This window comes from Hesperophylax consimilis, unplaced genomic scaffold (genome assembly GCF_061612785.1).
Source record: "Hesperophylax consimilis isolate HC1 unplaced genomic scaffold, BYU_Hcon_1.0 scaffold_35, whole genome shotgun sequence".
In the NCBI taxonomy this organism is placed as follows: domain Eukaryota; kingdom Metazoa; phylum Arthropoda; class Insecta; order Trichoptera; family Limnephilidae; genus Hesperophylax; species Hesperophylax consimilis.
The window spans coordinates 408,396-431,316 of NW_028301265.1; the positions used below are offsets into that span (position 1 = coordinate 408,396).

General features: G+C 34.0%; 1 protein-coding gene across 1 annotated transcript in view; it reads right to left on the minus strand.

The window, feature by feature from the left end:
* The window catches only part of LOC149409134 (head-specific guanylate cyclase-like), a 125,706-nt gene extending 103,094 nt beyond the window's left edge, over nt 1-22,612 (minus strand). The window contains exons 1-2 of the mRNA XM_089650114.1: nt 22,560-22,612; nt 22,005-22,087 (exon numbers count right to left, since the gene is read on the minus strand). Of these exons, the coding sequence (XP_089506240.1) occupies nt 22,005-22,087; nt 22,560-22,612 (136 nt within the window). The remainder of the gene's footprint in view (nt 1-22,004; nt 22,088-22,559) is intronic.
* Nucleotides 22,613-22,921: the final 309 nt, after the last annotated feature.

Below are 22,921 nucleotides of genomic sequence, written 5' to 3' on the forward strand. Positions count from 1 at the left end.
TGGAGTATGATGTAAGGCTGAATGTATTGGGGAGGGGAAAGAGATGGGGAAGTACTTGGCGACACAACATGATCAAAGTCATTTCAAGCAACGTTTTAGTTCTGAATGGTGGTCTTACACCAGGGTGATACTGAGAGTATCTTTCACTTTTGAACGTGCGGCAAGTATATTAGTTTAAATGAGTAAATTGTGAAATATCACAAATGAATCAAATAAAATTTACTTGCGCGCGCCGGGATTCGAACCCGCGACCTCTGGCTTGCTAGTCGAGAGCTTCCCCCCGTGACAACGGAGGACCGAATGTTTGCTACATGGAGAAAACTGTAAAAAACTGTAATTTATTTTTTTTCATATGAAGCGGTTACTTTGTGATGTGACATTATAATTTAAAATTAAACTGTAATATATTGTTAATTAATTAAAATCTATTCAAATTATTTGCTTTCCTGTTAAAAACGGGACTGGAAGCCTACAACGAATTAATTGACGAATTTCATAAAAAACAATCAGTATAGCATGAATGTGTTATGAGGAAGTCGGAACACTTGTTCTTAAGAATAATGATATTATCGCATCTCGTCCTGAACATATTCGGAATGAGTAATATTTTATTTGGAAATGGTCATGCATTCACATTTTTAACAGTATCTCAATTTTCTCGAGTATAAAGCACCTCACTAGGCATAGCCTGTTCCGACTTACTTACATTTTAATTTTTTTGAGGCAAAATGTAGTTATGTTTTGTTATTTGCCTACACCCCTATTTCAATTAAAAATAATTATAAAAGCAACATTGAAAAGTTCTGGCTATTAGCACGATATATCGATATAACTCTATTATATCGATATAACTCTATATAACTCTATAACTCTATATAACTCTATATATATAACTCTATATATATAGCACGATATATCGATATAACTCTATATCAATACGATATTCACAAATTCCGTAATTTATGGTCAGTTAGCTATATTTCATTAGAAACAAAGTTTCTAATGAAATTGGTTTTTAACATAGATAGTGTCTCAGATAAACATATCCGATTTTTATCATCTTAAACATTTTTTTTTAAATATACATTTACAAAATATACATTTACAAATATACACGTCTTTGTTATTATATACTTACATACGTACGAATATAATAACAAAGACATCCCACATATATAATGCTGGTGTGTGAAGATATTTAAAAATCATTTTAAAAATTTCTTAATTTAAAAAAAATGTAAGTTCAATGGAAGAATGTTCATGGGTTTCAGTAAGGCATTTTATGGATGGTAAGTACGTTTTTGTTACCTACGAATCGATTAGTATTAAACAGCAGCTAAGCATATATTTAAAAATTATTTCTCGAAACAACTCAAATAAGTTTTTTTCAATATCATAAATTGAGGCCTGTGATATGAGCATATTTTATGCCAGATTTTTTTTTATTCATTCGGATTTTAGTTGTCGATAAAATTTTGCGGTATCAACAACTTTAGGTTACAAGAGAAATTCGTGACTCGATACATTTATTGTTGAATAATATAGTATTCAGCCACATTCAATCAAGTGTGAAAAAGCACTCACGAGTATTTTTCAAGCCCATGAGAGTCGTTTAAAGGGTCTTCTTTGTTGCCATGGCTAGTGCTTACCAACGACTCAGATTGCTGGACTCTGACGGAGAGTAGTAAAAAGGTGTTTGATAGGAGGAAGGTAATGTAAGAAAGGTAAAACATGTTTTGTGGTAGAGAAGTTACAACTACCAGCTAAACCAATCGTCTGAAGAGCAATCTATACCAAGATTTATAAGACTTCTCTACTGGGCAGGGCACGTAGCTAGGATAGTGGACCACTAAACAGGTTTCTTTATAATATAAGTTCGCCGGGCTAAGAAGTGTTGGGAGACCTAAAACATTTAGATGTCTGAACTGTGAGAGGGCAAATATCACTTTTTTTGCAAAGTGAATGGGAGGCTTGCAGGAGACTAGTAAAATTAAAAAAAACGTACCCGACTTTTTTTATTAAATGATTCATTACTTTATTTAAAGCGAAGTCATTGACATTTTTTATTGTTTTTTGTACATTTTGTCACTGGTCAATCAGCCCAATAACCGCTCAACCCTAACTCTCCAATACTTACTGATTTCGTAAGTTTTTTGAAGAAAAAATATCACCGGAGACCAACATGCCATCTATTTGTTTTACTCCAAATAAGGTTAGGAATTACTAGTTAAAGTAAGTCATTTACTTGTGAACACCCTGTACTTATATGTAATAAAATAAATTAGTAAAGGTTATAACTTATAGTTTTTAAATAATTATAACAATGTAATAATAATAAGTGTTTTATCATCTTCCTTTTTTGTAACAAGTAGGGATAACGATATCCTCATTGGGATCTCCCGTGCTGAGAATTTTATCAACATATTATTAAAACTGAGTAGTACGGATAATATGAAGTAATTTCAAATATATTAAGTTGTGTTTTTTCTGAAATAAGTATAAATGTATTTCTTGGTGTTTTTTGTTAAGTTTCAGTTTCAGTCTGTGTTCAGTCAATATTTGAACTTTTTTTTTTTTTATTATTTTTTTTTTTTATTTTTTTTTTATTTTTTATATATACAATAATATTATTATTGGGTTTATAAAAACAGTTTATTTTTAAACAAGTTCTGCTGTGTAATTATTATTACGCGTGACAGCTGTTTCGCCCTCTGAAGGCATTATCAAACTGTGGGTAGCCCACTTACAGACGATACATTTATATTATTTCTAGGTAGGTATTTTAATTTCATTTACTGATTTCTTAATTGATTTCTAAGTAAAATATTAAAAATTATTAATGGTTATTACCCCAGCAAAGTTTCCCCAATTAGTGTAATGTTTAAATTTGACTGAATGTCTTTATGTTAGTTATTCCCAAACGATGACTCATAGGGTTATTTTAATAGCATAATTAAGTACTTCATAGTGCACTCATATTTGCATTAGGTTTGAAGATATCTAGTAGGGGTGAACGAATTATATTTGTTTGTTCATTAATTAGAATAGCTTTCGGATTATTAGAGTTTTTGTTAATTTCTAACTGCTCTAAAAGATTCAGTTTACGGCCTTTATTTTGTACGTGTAACGGAGTTGGTTTATTATTATCATTAAGTGAGTGATTTTCATCTAGGAGATGTTTGGCGAATTGAGATTGTATTTTATTATTATTTTTAAAAGATCTTATATGTTCTTTAAACCTAGTGTTAAAGGACCGGCCCGTTTGTCCAACATAAACAGCGTTGCATTCGTCACACTGGAGTTTATAAATGCCACTATTTTGTAATTTGAGTACCTTACTTTTTGAGTTTTTAAGAGATGATCCTAAGTTGTTATTTGTGCGGAAGGCAATATCTAAACCACACTTTTTGAGGACTTTGGCAATTTTATTAGATGTCTGTCCGATGAATTCTAAACACCCGAATTTATTATTCGTCTTATTATTGAAGAAGCTAGGCTAGAAGAAGTGCAATGGTGATGAATCCAAGGGCTCCTGCATTATACGGACAACCTAAAATTCACAAGGATAATATCCCCATACGTCCCGTTGTTTCTTTTATAAACGCCCCAACGACAATACTTGCCAAAAAACTTAACTTTCTTTTTAAACAACATACTAAATTCTACCCAAAACATAGCGTTAAAAATTCTCTCGAACTTGTAAATAAAATAAAAAACATTAATCTACCGCACAATTGCCAGTTCATATCTCTAGACGTGGTCAGTCTCTTTAGCAATATCCCTATTCAAGAATGCCTTAAAATCATTGAAGATATTTTAGACGAATCTAATATAAACCCAGTTACTAAAAAAGACTTATTCGATCTATTTAAAATTTGTGTTGAAACTAACTACTTTGAGTTTAATGATAAATTCTATCAAAAAAACGACGGATTACCAATGGGATCGCCCCTCAGTCCACTTCTTGCAGAAATATTCATGGATTACATTGAAAAACAAATTTTAAATTCAATCTTTAGCAAACACATAATATACTATGTTCGTTATGTTGACGACATTTTGGTCTGTTGGAAAGGTACCAACAGACAATTAGATCTTTTTGTCACATTTGCTAACTCCATCAACCGTAAAATCTGCTTTACGGTTGAAAGAGAGTGTAATAATAAAATTAATTTTTTAGACCTAACTATCGGTAGAGAAAATAATAAACATACGTTTGAAATTTTCCGTAAGCCTACGTTTACAGATACGACCATTAATTATAAATCTTTACACCCATGGTCACATAAATTATCTGCCTACCACTCAATGGTACATAGGCTTACTAATATCCCACTCGACAAGAAAGCATACGAGAAGGAAAAAAAAATACAATCCTAACTATTGCTAAAAATAATGGCTTCAAGGGTAGAGACATTGAAAAAATAATTAATAATAACAAACACAAAAATAACCTTAAATTAATTTACCCAACGACTAATAATAAGACGAATAATAAATTCGGGTGTTTAGAATTCATCGGACAGACATCTAATAAAATTGCCAAAGTCCTCAAAAAGTGTGGTTTAGATATTGCCTTCCGCACAAATAACAACTTAGGATCATCTCTTAAAAACTCAAAAAGTAAGGTACTCAAATTACAAAATAGTGGCATTTATAAACTCCAGTGTGACGAATGCAACGCTGTTTATGTTGGACAAACGGGCCGGTCCTTTAACACTAGGTTTAAAGAACATATAAGATCTTTTAAAAATAATAATAAAATACAATCTCAATTCGCCAAACATCTCCTAGATGAAAATCACTCACTTAATGATAATAATAAACCAACTCCGTTACACGTACAAAATAAAGGCCGTAAACTGAATCTTTTAGAGCAGTTAGAAATTAACAAAAACTCTAATAATCCGAAAGCTATTCTAATTAATGAACAAACAAATATAATTCGTTCACCCCTACTAGATATCTTCAAACCTAATGCAAATATGAGTGCACTATGAAGTACTTAATTATGCTATTAAAATAACCCTATGAGTCATCGTTTGGGAATAACTAACATAAAGACATTCAGTCAAATTTAAACATTACACTAATTGGGGAAACTTTGCTGGGGTAATAACCATTAATAATTTTTAATATTTTACTTAGAAATCAATTAAGAAATCAGTAAATGAAATTAAAATACCTACCTAGAAATAATATAAATGTATCGTCTGTAAGTGGGCTACCCACAGTTTGATAATGCCTTCAGAGGGCGAAACAGCTGTCACGCGTAATAATAATTACACAGCAGAACTTGTTTAAAAATAAACTGTTTTTATAAACCCAATAATAATATTATTGTATATATAAAAAATAAAAAAATAAAATGGAGTTCTACAAATTAAACTTAATAACAATAAATAAATAATATTTGAACTATTTCTGGTCTCTTTATGTTTTGTATTCAGCTTTTTATACAGGTTGTATCGGCACGTACCCGACAAACTTTAACCAGCTATTCCTTAGCACATTTGGAGTAAAAAATGTTATGGGCACTTTGCTGTCCGGTAACATTTATTTAAAATAAAAATAATATTATTCATATTTTCACCACACGTCACCAATGTTTTATCCTTTGTCAAAGTTTGAAAACCCGTCTGGCAGTATTTTGTTCGAGTTTCGTTGAATAATGTACGTACGTACCTACGTTGGCGCGCTTTTACAATCACAACGAAATGGCACGGCACCATTCGTCTCATTTTTAACTATTATTATTTAGTGTGTACGAAAGAGCGAGGACACTTTTTGACACACTTGCTAATAACAGATGTTGAACACGAGAAACAATGCAAATAATAGTGACGGAGTGTGGATTTTTTTATTTATTTTTTGTTTTTAATGGAAAAAAATGTTACCGGACTGCAAAACGCCCATAACATTTTTACTCCAAATGTGCTGAGGAATAGCTGGTTAAAGTTTGTCGGGTACTTGCCGATACATCCTGTATAGCGCATTCAGTGTCATTTTACTTCAAGTGCGCTTTACTATAACAAACTTAAAAACGGTCATTTAGTATTAGTAGTCACGTGCTTAAAATTATTCCTACGGTATGCCTTATCCAATACATTTATAATATTATTACACTAAATATATTGTTTATACAAAGTGATGACAAAACTTAGAATAACAATAACAGCAGGACAGGACAAAATAAGAATATTAAAACTAAAACATAATATAAAACAGGAAGCAGTTTCTGCTCAGAAATGAGAATCTTCTTAGCAGGAATTTTAAATAGGTACAATAAGGAGGCAACCAAAACCAAACAATAACCGGAAGTTTTAGAATATGGCTTATCATAAAATATTGAAAAGAAGTTAAGATTTATGAATACTAAGATTTTTTAAATAATTTTGTTTTAAAGCCCGTTTAAATTCAGCCAAATTCTGGAGATTAGTAAGAGCTGAGGGAAGACTATTCCAGATGAGCGGGCCTGTTACGGGAAAAGAGCGATCATAGTAAACGGCTCGATTTGACCTAGAAAATTCGATTAGACGATTGCGATCTGCTGACCTTTGAGTAAGCTGTCTATTGTTTAAGTTTTGTCGGACACATAGTTTTGATTAATCCCTAAATAGTATAAAACAAAGTCGCTATCCGCGTTTGTCCGTTTGTTCGGTAAGTTATACACCTAAACTATACAACGGGATTTGATAGGGTTTAGTTATTTATTTAGAGAATTTCTTTCGGAAGGTTTTTACATATACAATAATTAGCTGAAGTGTACCCGGAGTTGCTGGGAGTTATACTTAGGAAATATAGGAGACATATACTAAATTATTTTGATTTATATCTGAAGGTTTAGCCAGCGTTAGCAATGTAAACGCCAGAAAAAATATATTTTTACGACTTTACTACAAAACATCGATTTTTCTATGCTTTACATAAATATTTTGGGATCTGGTGAGGAGGCACGGAATGAAAGATGTTGTGAAGGTCACAGTGTTTATTGATGAGTCAGGTAGCCGTGATGAGAGTGGACGTAGGATAGATGTAGTATTCTCCGGATGCAGGCGGTGATGGCAGGTCAAGCGCGGGTCTGTGAGTCGACGCCGAGCGCTGGTGACCGGACTAGTTGTCTGTCAGGCACTGGCGATTTTGGCAATCAGTACTCCAGTGCTGACGGGAAGGCCGAAGGTGCGGTGGACCTTGTAGGCGGTTGAGCGGGAGATGGTAGACCAGTGAGGATGCTGCATGTCCTCGTGGTGGTCATGGTGGGTGGATGAAGCGCTGGTCAGAGACGCTGGAACCAGGGCGCTGTAATGATATTCCGATGGAGTCCATGAGCAGAGCCGGGAAGAATGTCCTTCGCGCAAGTGAAGTGCGCAGATTATCACTCGTTGAGCACCTTGTTAACTGATGGCGGATTGATGACTGACTGACTAACTAGATTCTTCATGCTGTCGCTTTTAAAAGGTGAAGAAGCTTCTGGAACAATTTGGTTGCTATGTAGAATTTTCCAAACAAATAAATAAAATAACATCCAAGAAGCTTGTTTGGAACAATCGAGACTTGTAGAATTCCGTTCGAATGAAGTAGTGGCGTACCAATACAAATATAATATGCATGTGATATATATGTTAACCTTCCGGAACAAATTTTCTAAATGATAGTGAAAATCGTATCAAAATCCGTTGCGTAGTTTATTTATTTAATATCAACGGTATAAATATACCATAAACAATGATAACATGTCACAGTTAAAATCGCAGAAATATTTTAAAAAAAGAATTACAAATATATGTGGCATTTGATTGTGAAATGACATTAGAGAGTAAGTAAGTAAGTAAACAAGAGATACAAGTACATAAGTTTCTATAGTGCAAATAAGGTAGAGTTAGATTAAATTAATATTGATTGAAAAGATTTGATAGCATAGCCCTCTTGTACCTACCTTGGTTTAGTTTAGAAGAACTAAGCGTACAAACAGACAGACGCGGATATCGAATTTATTTTATACTATTTAAAGATAACACGTCAGCTAATTGAGATATAAATGTTAAAATATTTTTTGTGAGTTTTTAATGAGAGTGGGATTCTGCTGTAGAGTTTAGTACTAAAGTATAGGAAGGTTTTTTCCCAAATTTTGTATTTGTTCTTGCTTGTTGGATATGTTTATGACCCCGAAGTCTAGTATTTGTTGTTATTTCTTGTGTCTTGTATTTATTAATGAAAAGAAATATTGTTTTAGAATAGAGTTATTATTTTTAAAAGATGTTAAATTTACGAGAGAAAGGTGCTTATTTACACATACATGTGTCCATAATCTGTACTGTGCATATTAACTTATAAACGGACGATTGCATACGACTTTCCATATTTTGTCGTAACCTCAATATTTACAACTTATTGCTTATTAAAAATGCCCCGGAGTGAACAGAAACGTGCGTAGTTTTATACAAATATGATGAAGGGATAGCATTTTTAGTGGCAGTCAATGGCTAGAAAATAATCCAGATTGCTTTTATACCCACGTTGAATTGAAGAGCTACAAATACTTCATTTGCAATAAATAACTCAACGGAAACATCTTATAATATTCAAAAGACTATTCAAATCATATTCATTTCTCTTCTGATAAGATTCAGGATCGTTGCCAAAAGACGAGCTCTTTGAATTCTTTTCTAAATATCTTAAATTCATGCGAAATTCTCATTTCCTTATTGATAGGCCCTCGATCATTTTCAATAAACCACCCTTTGAAAAATAAACCAAACTCGGGGAAGTAAACCTCCATTGGGTTATTCCTCATTTTATCTGGGTCCATCCCGAATACCGTGGTCGAAATAATAAATATTTGAATGGACTCGAACGATCGGCAGACTACTTGTTATTTGAATAGATTCGGAAAAGGAATTTAACCTATTAAAAAATTGACGGAACCGAATTATATCCAGCCGATAAAACATCTGACGAGGTCTAAAATAAAAGCCTTTAAAATTATCTGAAAGCAGCTAGAAGAATTTGTCCTTGAATATAAATTTCGTGAGTTTTTTAGAGAAAAAATAACAAAATTTTGAGAACACAATGTTCCTGAAAACGTATTTACTTGATCGTTTAGGGTATGTATTTTGCAATGTCAGGCAAGAACTGCGATTATGACGATTAATATAATAAAATAAGTAACATAACATAAAATTAATACTTTCATCGGCCATACAGAAAACACATGGACGAAAAAATCACTAAAATTTTAAACACGATAAACAATAATATTATTTTCGGTAAATTGTTTTCGAAATCTTTTGTTGGTGTGGAAACAATTACAACATTTGAAAGCTGAAAAAATTATTCTTACTTCTTTACTTTATTTAAATTGGACTGGCTATTTTCAGCAGAACGCATTTATGCCTAAATACATCGAGAAAAATAAGTATGGTTGAGTTAATATAATTTTGTTAAATGATCTATGTTAAAAACTCTCTGTAAAATTAGAATATATATATATAATAGTTTTTTTTATAATCTAAAACTATAATTTTAAAACAAAGGCGTAATTGCGTTTCTCTGTAAAAACAAAAGATTTATTAACAATACGTATTTACAACTCTTAACCATCACATTATCTGTTAACAAAAGATTCACTCACCTGTAAAAACAAAAGAAACAACATTTAAAGCCCCTATTTCAGGTTTCTTAATAATGTGAGATATTATATTCAGGTGTATTCGGTGTATTTAATGAAATAATGATGACCCTTTTACTTTTATATCTCGCTTTAATTCCCTAATGTCAAAGCTGTCAGCAGTGACATCTAGTGGGCCACCAACTAACTTGTCGGTAACGCGGCAAATTCAAACTTAAGGAAAGCACTCCTATGTGGTTTTCTTTACATATATAAGCCCGTTTTGACACAGCTGAACTATCCCTAATAAACATAAAGACGAAAAAATATTCGTGTTTTACCGACAGTTTGTTAGGAAACCTGTAAATTCATTCGTTAAAAGCCTAAAGTTGTGTTTTTAACAGGTATACGAACGATATAACCAGGTTGTGCAATTTGCATAAAAACGGAAAGAAGCCAGTCCGTAAAGTAATTAGTTAATGATAAATTTAGTATGGAATCACCTTAAAGATTTAATACAATATAGATCTATGGTAACATTACAATAATAACATTCAATGGTGAGTTTGGATATGTAGATACAAACAATCCCCCTTATCAAAAACGTGATTATTTCTTTGAATGTGGTTGGTTTAGACTGGCTGCTCTCTGCAGAACTAAGCTCAAATAATACTAAGTATGGCTTTGCCAGAAATTTCAAAGAATTTTTATTTTTCATGCATATTTTTAATGGACCATTTTTAAATATGTATCAAATACAAAAATAGCAAGCAGAACATCAAATCTAATCAAACAAACTGCCTAACGCTGCTTCGACCTATTTTATTTATTTATTGTCTGACTGATACCTGTTAAAATTATGCACATACCTGAAGTGACAAAAATATAAAAGTGTGACATGTGCGGATTTGACCTTACCTCTTGCAAACCAGCAAAACATTTCTATTGGTTAATGCCTTCAATGTTGTATCCAGCAGTTTTTTAGAATCTAGTAAAATAGGACTTTAATTTTCAATTTGAATAGGACTTTCATAGTAATTGGATATTAACTTTGAAATTTGATAAATTGTTAATAATTTTTGAAACAACCTGTCCTTAAATGATATTTGTCTTTAAAAAAATAAACACGTCAAGCCTTGCAGGAGTTGCAGTTTATGTCCACAAAATTTGCCATGTGCAAGGTTTTGCTTCTATGTATAAACAAACAAAAATGTATTGCCTTATATTTAAGATATTGAAAAAGCAATAAAAGTGTGAATTAGAGCAAATAATTCTATGTAATCTCTTACAATTTTAAGTTGAGTTGCTTACATAGCTCAGAAAAAAAATAAATAAAAACGTCCATACAAATTAAATAAATTGTGAAAGTGACAATTCCGGTCAAAGAGTTCCAACGTTTATTGGATCGGAAATGGTGTTTGATCTTGTACAAAGGCTTCGAGTAAAGCCTTTCCTAGAGCTTTGATGGAAAAGTGGAAAGTAGGTAACAGTTTTTCAATTCAAAAGTTCCTATTTTGTTGTTGTTTTATTTTAGTTTATTAGGGAAACACGCAAATATTACACAATATTTTATACTGTAGTTGGTTTGTAGTTTGGTTGACAGTAATGTATGGTGGAAGTCGGGCACGCCCCAGTAAGGCATGGCATGATCAAGTGAAACAAAAACTTATGAAAATTAAACTTATCAATTCCTAAAAATAATTTAAAAATATTAAGGTACACTAGAATTAACAACTTCAAAACTTTATTACAAACCATTAATAACCCCGAGCAACGCCAAGTTAAAGTCAGCTAGTACATAATAAAATAACGTGATAAATGCAAAATCTTACAAAATATAGGAAGAAAAAGTAAATTGAAATGAGAAAAAATATTTTAAGATCTTTTCCACAGCAGCGATAGAGGGTTCGTAATTTACATTTTTATTTACTTTTCCTTAGATGCCACCGATTCTTTTTCTGATTTTCCTTTCTCACATCTTTCGTTTGAGAGTCGCTAATAGTGTCTTCAATGAATAATTATTACATTTTGAGGTTTTACTCATTTAGTTATAAATAAAATATTCATCAGATAGATGTCGCACATTAACATAAAAATGTGAATATTTATACAAGACAATTTATGAAGGCTGACAGAGATATTGAAAAAAGGGTAAATGCAGATAATTCCGTTAATGGAGGACTGAACGCCGTTGGCGCTAACAAAAATTTGTCCAAAGAAGCGAAGTTAGCAGTCCACAACGGAGTGCTGGTACCTACCTTGATGTATGGAAGTGAGGCATGGAACTGGCAAAGAAAGGATTAAAGTAGATTAAATGCTGTTGAAATGAGATCCCTGAGGCGTATGTGTGGTAAAACCATGTTTGATCGTGTGAGGAATGTGGAGATCCGCAAAGAGTGCAAGGCTGATGTAAGCGTAATGAGTAAGATTAAGAAAGGGACGCTTAGATGGTTTGGGCATGTAGAGCGAATGAGCGAAGATAGGAGTGTAAGGAGGATATATGATGCAAATGCGAATGGTAGCAGAATTCGGTGACGCCCGAGGAAGACATGGCACGATCAAGTGAATCAGATACTCGAGTCGGGCCATGTCAAGAGTCAGAATAATAGAAGAGTATGTATGAGACGATGTATGAATGTGAATGAGGCAAGAAGTGTGTGCCAAGACCGAGTTGTTTGGCGGTCCGTCCTCTCTGCCTACCCCTGCGGGGAAACGTGATGTGATGGTTAGTTAGTTAGTTAAAATTGCGTTAAAAAATATAGATAATGTTGGTAGCGCTTAGTCGAAGTATGATACAGTTTAATATGACCGAAGTGGATAGGGTCTTATTAGCTCAGTGGTGGAGGAAAGCCCCTGGAGGGCCGAAGTCCTGTGTTCATTTCCTAGATGCGACCAATTCATTTACTGATTTTCGTGTTGCACATTTTTCGTTTGAGTCGTTGATAATGTCTTCAATATATATTTTTTTCTAATATGCATTTAGTAAATTGACCTGAGGAGAAATATCAGCGTATAAAATGATTTTGATTGCATTTTGTTAACGTCCTTCTGAAAAATAAATATCAGTTAGTTAGTTGGTTAATGTACTTTAGTTACTCAGTTTAATGCACAGAATTAGGATCTGCTTAAATTTTAGTCGTGAATGTAACACCTGTTCTGGTTACTACGTGATTATAATAGATTGTTTTAATATTTTCAGGGGGTAGTGGTTTAATTTAATTTCCTTTAGAAAGTACAGTGAACAATAAATACGTTTTTTTAACTTTCTGGATATCCTAATCTCTGCCTTTAGTCGACAATAATTAATTTGTATGCGATACAGTAATTGTAAACGTGCACACGTATTAACCCCAATGAACGTATGTCTTAATGCATGAAAGAGACCGCATGATTAGGCCGAGTAGTGTAAATGGGTAGGTCTTCTTTTGTTTCATGTATTTTTTACGAGTAGCTTCTTACGAATGTAGGTCTTCTTTTGTTTCTTATATTTTCACTCTTTTCTTTCTGCATTTTATTAATGTATTTTTTTGAGTAGCTTCCTTAGAAGTAACATGTACCAGTAGGTACATGTTCTATTTTTTCATGTATTTTTAGGAGTAGCTTCCTTCTAAGTAATATGTATCAGTAGGTACATGTTATTTTGTTTCTGTATTTTTACGAGTATCTTCCTTCTAGGTACCAGTAGGTACATGTTCTTTTGCTTCATGTACTTTTACGAGTGGCTTCCTTCTAGGTAACATGTACCAGTAGGTATATGTTATTTTGCTTCATGTATTTTTAAGAGTAGTTTTCTTAATACTAATAATAATATTTGGCTGATTTGCATAGCGCCATTTTTGTGCCAAATCACAAAAGGGCGCTAATTAAAGTGGTCGACAATAAATATGTAAATAGTGTACCTACCAACCCTCCAGTATTATTATTGTAAAGCGACTCATCATTATTGTACGAGATAATCCACTGATCTCTATCAGAATACTGAAAGCATTATACAAAGAGGAACCAGTCCATTACAAAGTAATACAGTCAAGTCACCACGAATTTGTGTAGTTGATAGATCACTAAATTAATAAATGGCCCTTTAGTGACAGCATGATCAATCTTGTTAGGTACAGACTATTCCCAGATATTTGGTACATGCATGGGCTTGATTAAAAAATATATGTTAAAAATATATAAAATTTTAAAACTGGTTGGAGTTTTGAAACTAGAAATAAACGAAATAATGTAAAAAATTCTATATTATCCTATGTTTATGCTAAAAATGTTTCTAATATAAAGAAAAAGTAGACCACACAACACAAAATTTATTTAAACTGAAAGTATGTCCATTCCAAAAATCTATAAAAATAAAATTGTAAATGTTCGTTTGTTCAAAATCTTAAATCTCCGAATGTTGTTCAGGGATTGCTTTGAAATTTTGACACAGCGTGACATTATATAGAAGTCACATGTGATTATGAACGCGCATTTTTAAAACAGCACCATCTGTTGGACGTTAAAGTAACACGTGCCATTGTTTCTATATCTGCACAGACAGATTGAGCCACAGCAACGCAGGTCGGGGTACTGATAGTTACTCATAAATACGGCCAACGAACATTCGCTTATCTTGAACCTTCTGAATTTAATAAGATGCCAATGGACCTTTGGGGATCTGGTAAGGAGACAATGAAAGAAGCAAAGCTTGTTGTGTGTGTCACAGCCTTTATTGCGAGTCAGTGGTATTGCGCAGTTGCGAGACGACTGGGACCGATGAGGATGATAACACCAGGTGTAGACGGCGGAGCGGTCGAGGCGCGGGTCAGTGAGTCGACGCCGCGTTGATGGAGACCAGACTCGTGGATGTGTTCAGCACTGGTGAAGACGTGGAGTCTTCCGGGTGTGATACACCTGGTTGGCAGTTGTGCAGGAGATGCAGGGTGCCGACGATACCGCGGGGCCAAGGCGCAGACTGGCGAAGTGGTCGCAGGGTCTAGACGCGTGAGGTCAGCGCTGGCCAGGAACGATGGCCGGGCCAGGACGCTGAGGTGATCCCGAGGAGTCCATAATCAATTGTATACCGTGCAGAGCCGGCTGTAGGCGAGTAGGTCCTATAGCGGTGTGGTGAGGAAAAAGCGGGAAGCAACGCGCGGGAAACGGCGGTCGGTGTCAGCCGCTTCAGTACGCAGCAAGCAATCGCAGCGTTCGCTAGTTAGTCACTCGTAAAACTGCGAATTAATGACTGGCTAAGTACTTCTCAGCGCGCCTCATTATATAGCCGCCCGGGTGCATTCAAGAATATTTCATAACTGTAGGTAGGAACGCCGAACACTCGCATTGCGCCTAGAGTGTTCCCGTTACAATGCATTTTATATTGGCGAGCGTTCTAGAAAATTCTCGTAGCATCGCTACAGACCTTAATAGTGAATATAGTATCCATTGATTGTAGGCATGCAATTATATAAATATGCCTATGCCTAGCGTGTTGTGTGTATGTTGACTGTGTTATATCTATCTGCCTATGTATTTTATGTCTTTGTATTGTGGTCATTGGAAATGTTTTTCTTCCTTATCAATTTGTGTTACTAGTGTGTGTATGTTGACTGTGTCTTTTTTCTTATTATATATTTTTTCTGTTAACATCACAGACATAGGAATTAATAGACGAGAAGATAAAGGCGAGGGGTAAAATCAACTGTTGAAGAACGAAGGGAGTGAAGATGACTGTGATTCGTCAATAAATCAATCTGACAGTAAATAGGCATCTCGCATTATAATATCACCATTTACTTCTTAAAAGTAAAATCTGCTTTGAATGAATAGACATTTTTACATGGGAGCGCAAATTACTCGCCACGTTATGAACAAATTTGCGAAGTCCAAATTCGGCAAAGAAAGGCAGCTTCTATATTCAGAGTCGTAGTTAGTTTCAGAGTATTTAGTTAAGACACTTTTATAAATGTTCATAATTTACTTCCCAGCAACCAACCAGCTTTGTGTTTCGCGTCCAGACGTTTCTCGATGTATAGTAACAACTGATTCATATTATACGATGTGAATATGCTTAAAATAAAATAAAATAATGCTTATATATGGAATGTAATACGACAATTGGGTTTATTCTCTTTTTTCGCATCTATTTTTACCAGTTTTCATAGTACAAGTAAACATTTTGCCGTGTTATTTCGTAAAATGAACCGATGATGCCTCGACCATAGTTCGCACAAGAATGATGACGTCACGTTTTCAAATATCACTTGAGGCCGTACGCGAGCCCAGCCGGCTCAATGGAATCGGTATGGGGAGTGGGGATAATACGCTTTTAATCACTTAGGGCAGGTCTACTAATATTCATATGTCTATGGTTAACATTAATAATTTTTTGTTTTTTTTTTTCATCTTTTCTCAGACCGGCTCTGAACCAAACACGCCTTGCGCTAATAAAAACCTCAAGGGCGCTGTATTAGGTATCATCAGTGCCTCGGCTCGTTGGCGCCTTGGCAAGTCGGCGCCCGGAGCCAATTTCTCCAATTTCATCAAGTAAGGAACAGGGTACGTGGGGTGAGTAGGAATCTGGGAGTCAGTGAGTCCAGTACTCCCACTACGGTGCAAAGCGATGGGTCGAGAGAGACCAAATGGAGAGGTAAAGGGTCTCCCTCAACCAGCACCACCCTGCTAAGTCAGCACACGTTGCGAACTACTTGGGGAGATTTACGGCAGAGGTATCAGTTATCCAATGGGTGGTTCCTGGGTTAAATATTCATGACTTCGAATACCGAATATTGAACTCAGATATAAAATAAATAAACAAATCGAAAATGTACGATATCCTACTAAAAGGCGAAATACCGCCTTAGTAAAATAAGGTAGCTAGGTTGAAGTCATATATTATATTCGCATTCAACACTCACTCATATCAAAGTCAAATCTAAGATTACGCCTTTCAAGAACGGAGTAAACAACTTGGCAGCTTTATCCAGCTACACGTACCTACACATAGGCCTGCACAATCTGACTTTTACTAGTTTTTATCGCGTAACAGAACACTAAAACATATGTATAGGTAGTGGTTATTTACAAAAATAACATCTAAAAACACAAATGGATTGTATCCACAACTCCTCCTTTACCTTAAAAGCTTTTTTCAATCTTATAAGACCAAAAGCAGTCTAATCCTTTTGGGATCACTGACAAAATACATACAAACTTACGCAACTTAGATCCTGCGGAAATTATTGGGGTGGTTCTACAGGATGTAAACAACTCGCACGTATTATTTTTATTGTTCTCTGAAAACATCGTTCCAACTCGATCTCTGGAGAGCTATGATGTGGGTAGGGTAAGGCTTTTGTTTACATGCGAGACTAAGTAAAACTAAGTAAAGGTGCTTGGAAAGTATTGGAAATTCAATCATAACGAGACGTCTTTTAGTACAACTAATATAACCAGTGGAGTCCGGTGGTCAAAAAATGTCAGAAAATAAATTAAATATTAGGTACATACATATACATATACATATACGTATAAATAAGTTTTGTTGAACGTTGCGTGAAAAGGAGCAGATGTTAAATTGGAGACACATTATGGACAAAAATACCATACAAACGCGTTCCCGTTTAACATACCATTAAACAAACCATCACTTCAAGTATGGCGGTAAAAGTCTTTTAAATAAAATTTGCAAAACATTTATTGTACCTACGCTTACGAATGTTCACAGAATACGCAAACATTCTAGTAAAATTCTGTGGCGATATTCAAAACGAACTACAATGAATAAAGGTACAAATCGCTATGCATTTTTTACGCACGCGTAAGATTATTTTACCGTTATAATAATAATAATAATATTTTATTCCAGAATGTGGGGAGGTTAGTGCAATACCACACGTCCCATATAGATATACATTTTTTTTTGTAATAGATTTAATAAATTAACAAATAAGGACGACTATGCAGGGTATGGTCTTGAGTGCACTCGGTGCTGGTAGGCTGCGGTCACCAACGTATTGGCGGAGGCCATTAGCCGCATCCTGGCTCCAGTGACCCGGTGTCTCATCAGGCCGGCAAATCCATTCAGTCCTAGTTCCGTGAACATTGTCGACGCGCTGCTGTATCTTCGGTATTCAAATATAATTCTACAGGCGTCATTATATTGAATTCGGAGTCGTTCCATCGAGCAACTTCGGTAGAGACACCATGACACGTATACAGGGCAATACAAAAGGCGTTGAACAGTATTTTTTGACGGCATTGCTACATCTGCAAAATCTGCGGGCAATTATATTAGACACTATGCTTAGGCTTCTCCTTTGTCGTTTGATATCGCCATCGTCCGATAGGACTTCATAATTTGTATTTATTTTTGCCTCGTTAAGGTATACGGGGAGCATCTTACTTGTATCTTGACTTTTTCCGTGGTGGAACGCAATCAATTCTGTCTTCTTCTGTTAGTCTCTACGAAGCTTTACTTTAATAGCACATTACAGGGACTGCAGCTACTTTAATAGCACACAACTGATGATCCTTTACAAATTAAAAGTTCGCACCACTGATGAAGATGGTAGCCATCTCTGTTCTGAAGCCCCGAAATACTTGAAAATGACTATGACTTTACGCAGAAATGGCTGGTACATTTGATATATTCTCTTATTATAACAGCCGGATTGCAATCTTTAAAGTTCAGACATACGGGAATGTTGTCCTTATTCTACTGAAATTTAAGTGGAAGATGCTCCGTTGAACTAGCATCATTGATCCCAGGTGCATAGTCAGAAAAGACGCCAAACCCACGCCCAATATTTGTACATAGTTGAAATTTGTCACATTAGAACTGGTTGTTTGCACTACTCATTCTTGATTTCAACAGCTTGGCTGTAGAACAATTTGCCGGCCTTTATGTTTCCTCCCTCCTACAACATGGATATCTTCAAGACCCGTATTGAGAAGGCTCGTAGCTTGTAGCACTTCATTAAGAATGTTGGGAGTTATTCTACGCACCGAAAATAATTTTAAAAATGCCCCTGTTTTCATAAGTCTAAAAAACCTCTTAAATAATGTCACCTAAAATTATACATTGTATTAATACCTATTTTCATAGTTAATTACGAGTAGCATTTTGACTAATATTTGATACCTCAGAACAGGCTATCTGGCTAGATAGAGACTAATATCGATCATATCATCAGTACCTACATACATTGGTTGACGTTCTTATTTTTAAGTCATTACACTCGATTGGAATGACTTAGTCGTGAATCAAAGCCCTGACAAAACGTAATAACACTTGTACACATTTAATTAAAAAAATATATTATAAGCTTCAGATTGATTTGTGAAAAGTTTGATGACATGGAGATTCCCTTCAAAATCCAAAAAATTGATCCAAGTATTAATTGTTGAAAAAAAATCCTTAAATTTTTATCAAATATTTGTAACAGCTTGCTAAAAGACTTTGACTGTCACAGAGACAAGTGAAGTAGTAATGCAAATAAAATATGATGTTCCATTTTGCTTATCTTTGAATACTCCCAAAAGCAGGCGCACACTATAATCCATTTCCATGTATCTAAGTCATTTCTGTGTGAAGGATTTGGGAAACGTGGAAAGTGAAGAGGCTTTAAGGCTTAAAGCCTGAATTTTTTAGTTATATGAAAGCCGGATTAAAGGATAGAGGAAGCACATTATGTGCGATTGAATAATATTATGAAGAGGCGCTTCTTGTTGAATATAATAATGTATTTAAATGTTATTACGCTTCTAAATATTGCATGTGATACAAAGATATTGGTGATACAAAGATATTTTTGATACAAAGATATTGGTGATACAAAAATACCGAGGTTTGCTAATATAAACACACGGAGAAAATATGTATTGCAGATTTATTATGAATCTCTTCAAATTATTACTAATCCGGTTTAAAAAGGGATTGCAGGCCTTACGAATGAATTATCAGAAATGCGAAAATATTCGGATTTTCAAGAACACGTGTTACAACTTCTTGATAATATATTTATAATTTACCAAAAGTTTATCAGGAAACCAGTAATTTTATTCACAAAGACTGCAATCTCGTTCTTAACCAGAATAACGAATGATTTGAAAATATATTTAATAATTTAACAATACTCAATTTTCTCCGTGCATTGTCAGAGAATGTACAGATATTACAGGAAAGACTCCCTAGGATTCTTGCTGCAGAGTCTCCATCTTCTATCTTCGTGTCACCTGTTCCTGTACAACATCGCTTGTTCATGTACTTCATTTTATTTAACTTAATTTCACTTATTTTTGTAATATTTATATTTTTGTAATACCTGGATCAACTGTAAAGCGCCCCGGAGGTGATATCTCACAAAAGCGGCGCTATATAAATTGTCCAATAAATAAATAAATAAAAATACTGAATTGTAGCCATTGGGACAAATGCGTCAGATTCCCACCAAGGGATCATGTCGTGGGTTCAACCTTTGCTAGCTGAGTCCTCCAGCATTGCTCGAGAAACATTATTTTTTGCTTATAATTATGGTATATTAAAAAAAATAATAATTTAATACGAATCAAATTTAATAATATAATTTTTAAGTTCTGCAAGTATTTTTTGGTTTTTGTTATTGTTACAGCTGTTACATAATATGAAATCTATTGTCACAATTATTTTATTGGTTTAACCAGTAATAAATCATTTTTAATCGGGATGGAGTAAAATAGAATAATATTAATAAGTCGCCTAAAACCACGGATAAAATAGAATCATATTAATAAGTTGTCTAAGTTGGCTAAAACCACATTTTGAAAATGGCATTCTACGAATTAATCACAATAAAAAATATATACTAATTACGGTAGTAGGAGATGTTCAAATATGTTCAGATAATTCTTAACTTATAATAATTATTATTTAATAACTTTTTTTTCTCAATTTTGTGACTGCTCCCAACCGTCTGGAGCCAGTGAGACTATGGCATTTCCAACTGGTGTATGTTTCGAATCTGAAGGTAATGGAGAGGGGAAGTAGATGGGAAGAGGAACCTTGGGAAATAGATACAAGCTATTTGTATTTACTGGAAACATAAAGAGTGTTGCTTACTTACCACATTTTATCTTGAGTTTGTGAGATAAAAGCAAGTCTAGATATATTGTAATGCCATTGCACATTGGTATTCACCAAGAAAGCACCTGGGTATCAAATTTTCCTAACCACATGTCGCTATAAATTTAAAAGTAATTCAATTTTCTTTTGAACGAAGTTTTTGACACAAAATAAAATTTGATTATTCATCTACGAGTTACAAGAAAGGATTTAGATTTTTGTCGCCAAAAAACATTTGGTGAAAAATAAATATATATTTTGAGAAAATCATAATTTTTTGTGTTGGTATCGTGTTCAGAAAAGCAGCTTAGACACCATAATATAACACATAGCATATATGGGGATAAGAAGTTAATTTTCTTACGCAACCAGAGATTCGCAGGCAATTTTAATAATAAGTAGCAGATTTTAATTTCAAGGACCTAATAGTGATATTACAATGCAAGTAGCCTGTGTACTATCAGATTCATTTATCTCCATCCAAGTTGGTTTTTCCCCCTTTCCCTGATTGGATCGTCCATTAAGGCGATGCCATGCGTAGTAATGCAAAATCATGTGTTTTTGGTTTGAAATTTTGGTCGCCTAGAAATGTTTCAGATGCTTTTATTAAATACTGCGAGTAGAATACATCTTGGTCTTTGAAATAATCGAGTATTTTTTAGATAAATTTTTTTATAAGCCCAGAAAAAAATAATGCATAAAACCTATGAAAACGGCTTTAAAGTTCAAAATCTCCTTCTCACGAACCTGTGTTTGGTGATAATTTTATTGTATAATGTGGCAAATTAAGTTATTTATAAAATGATCGGAAAAAATTTAAATATTTATGCCTGAACATCCACAAAATAAAATAAAAGGCACCTTTTGGCCAAGTTTTTTTCATGCATAAATCAAAACAGGCGGATGGTGTTAAGCGGGAATTTAAACCTTATTGCCAACTATGTAAGGGTTGTTATTGATAGCGGCTCAATTTAAAATATTACACGACGTAGTGCATCGCCTTAACTTGAACCTCTATGATATAATACGATTTATTAATCCAAATTGGCTCACCATTCTCCCACGTCGTGCAATTACTTTTGTTTACCGATATATATATCGGTAAACAAAATATGTATTGATGTATTCTGTCAATGAGTGTCGGGAATGATAAAGTTCCTACGTATCGTAATACTATTTAGGCGGAATACTAATTTTGTGAATAAATATTCCGGTTAGCTACAGGGGTAGAACGCACCCCCGTATTTAGGAAGATAGGGATATATGGGCGGGTGAATTCGAGAGGCTAGTAGCATAGTAATGAAGGGAGTGTATACTTACATTCATTAGCTAACACTGTTTCGTAGATATCTTCTAGGTAGGCGTAGTTGCTACACGTACTGACGTCGTTTGGTAATTTGTCTCTGAAAAAGAAGTAAAAATATTTATATTAATTATTGCCACCAAACCAATTTTGTACAGATTCATCAGAAACCACTTTTTAAGAACTAACATCCCGCACGCACGCTATAAATGCACACCAGTATGTTTTCATATATGTTTGGAAACGTTTCCGATACTTCTAGGAAATTCATTCAGGACATTATGCTGGTAAAGTTCAAGCTGGTAAAGCGCTTAGAGGTAAGTAACTTATAATCCTTTTATAACTTTTAATAGAATACTTATGTAAGTTTTTAGTTTCAATGGCTATATACTTGAAAATTCGCAGTTATTTAAACTACATAAAAAATACAAATCTTTTTTTTTTCAGAATATTTTAATTTTTTAATGTAATATCCATCAATTCAATAATTGAAGAAGAAGATGATACGCAAAAATCAAAACGAAACATGAAACAGAACAAGATACAGAAAAATAAATAAAAATATATCGAACCTAGGATCTCCTGTCCCGTAGTACAAGTGATCCTGGGTTCGATTCTGATTCATGTTTGTTTAGATTTATTAGTATTATCTTCTTCTTAAGTTTTTAACGTATGTTCTGAAAAATGTGTCGATAGTTTCGGAATATATGTATTTTCTAATAAGGTGGTTTTAACTACAGTAGATAGTCCAAATAAAAATATCCCATTTCCTATGAAATTTTAAAATGAGTATACAAAAATGCTGTCTCAACGTTAGAAGAGGCATTTAAAACGTTGTTCGAGTGGATAAACTTAAAAAAATATAACGCGCAAGTAAATGGTAGAATAAATAAGGCACGAGGACATACGTAATCAAAATGCCGACTAAGCCTAG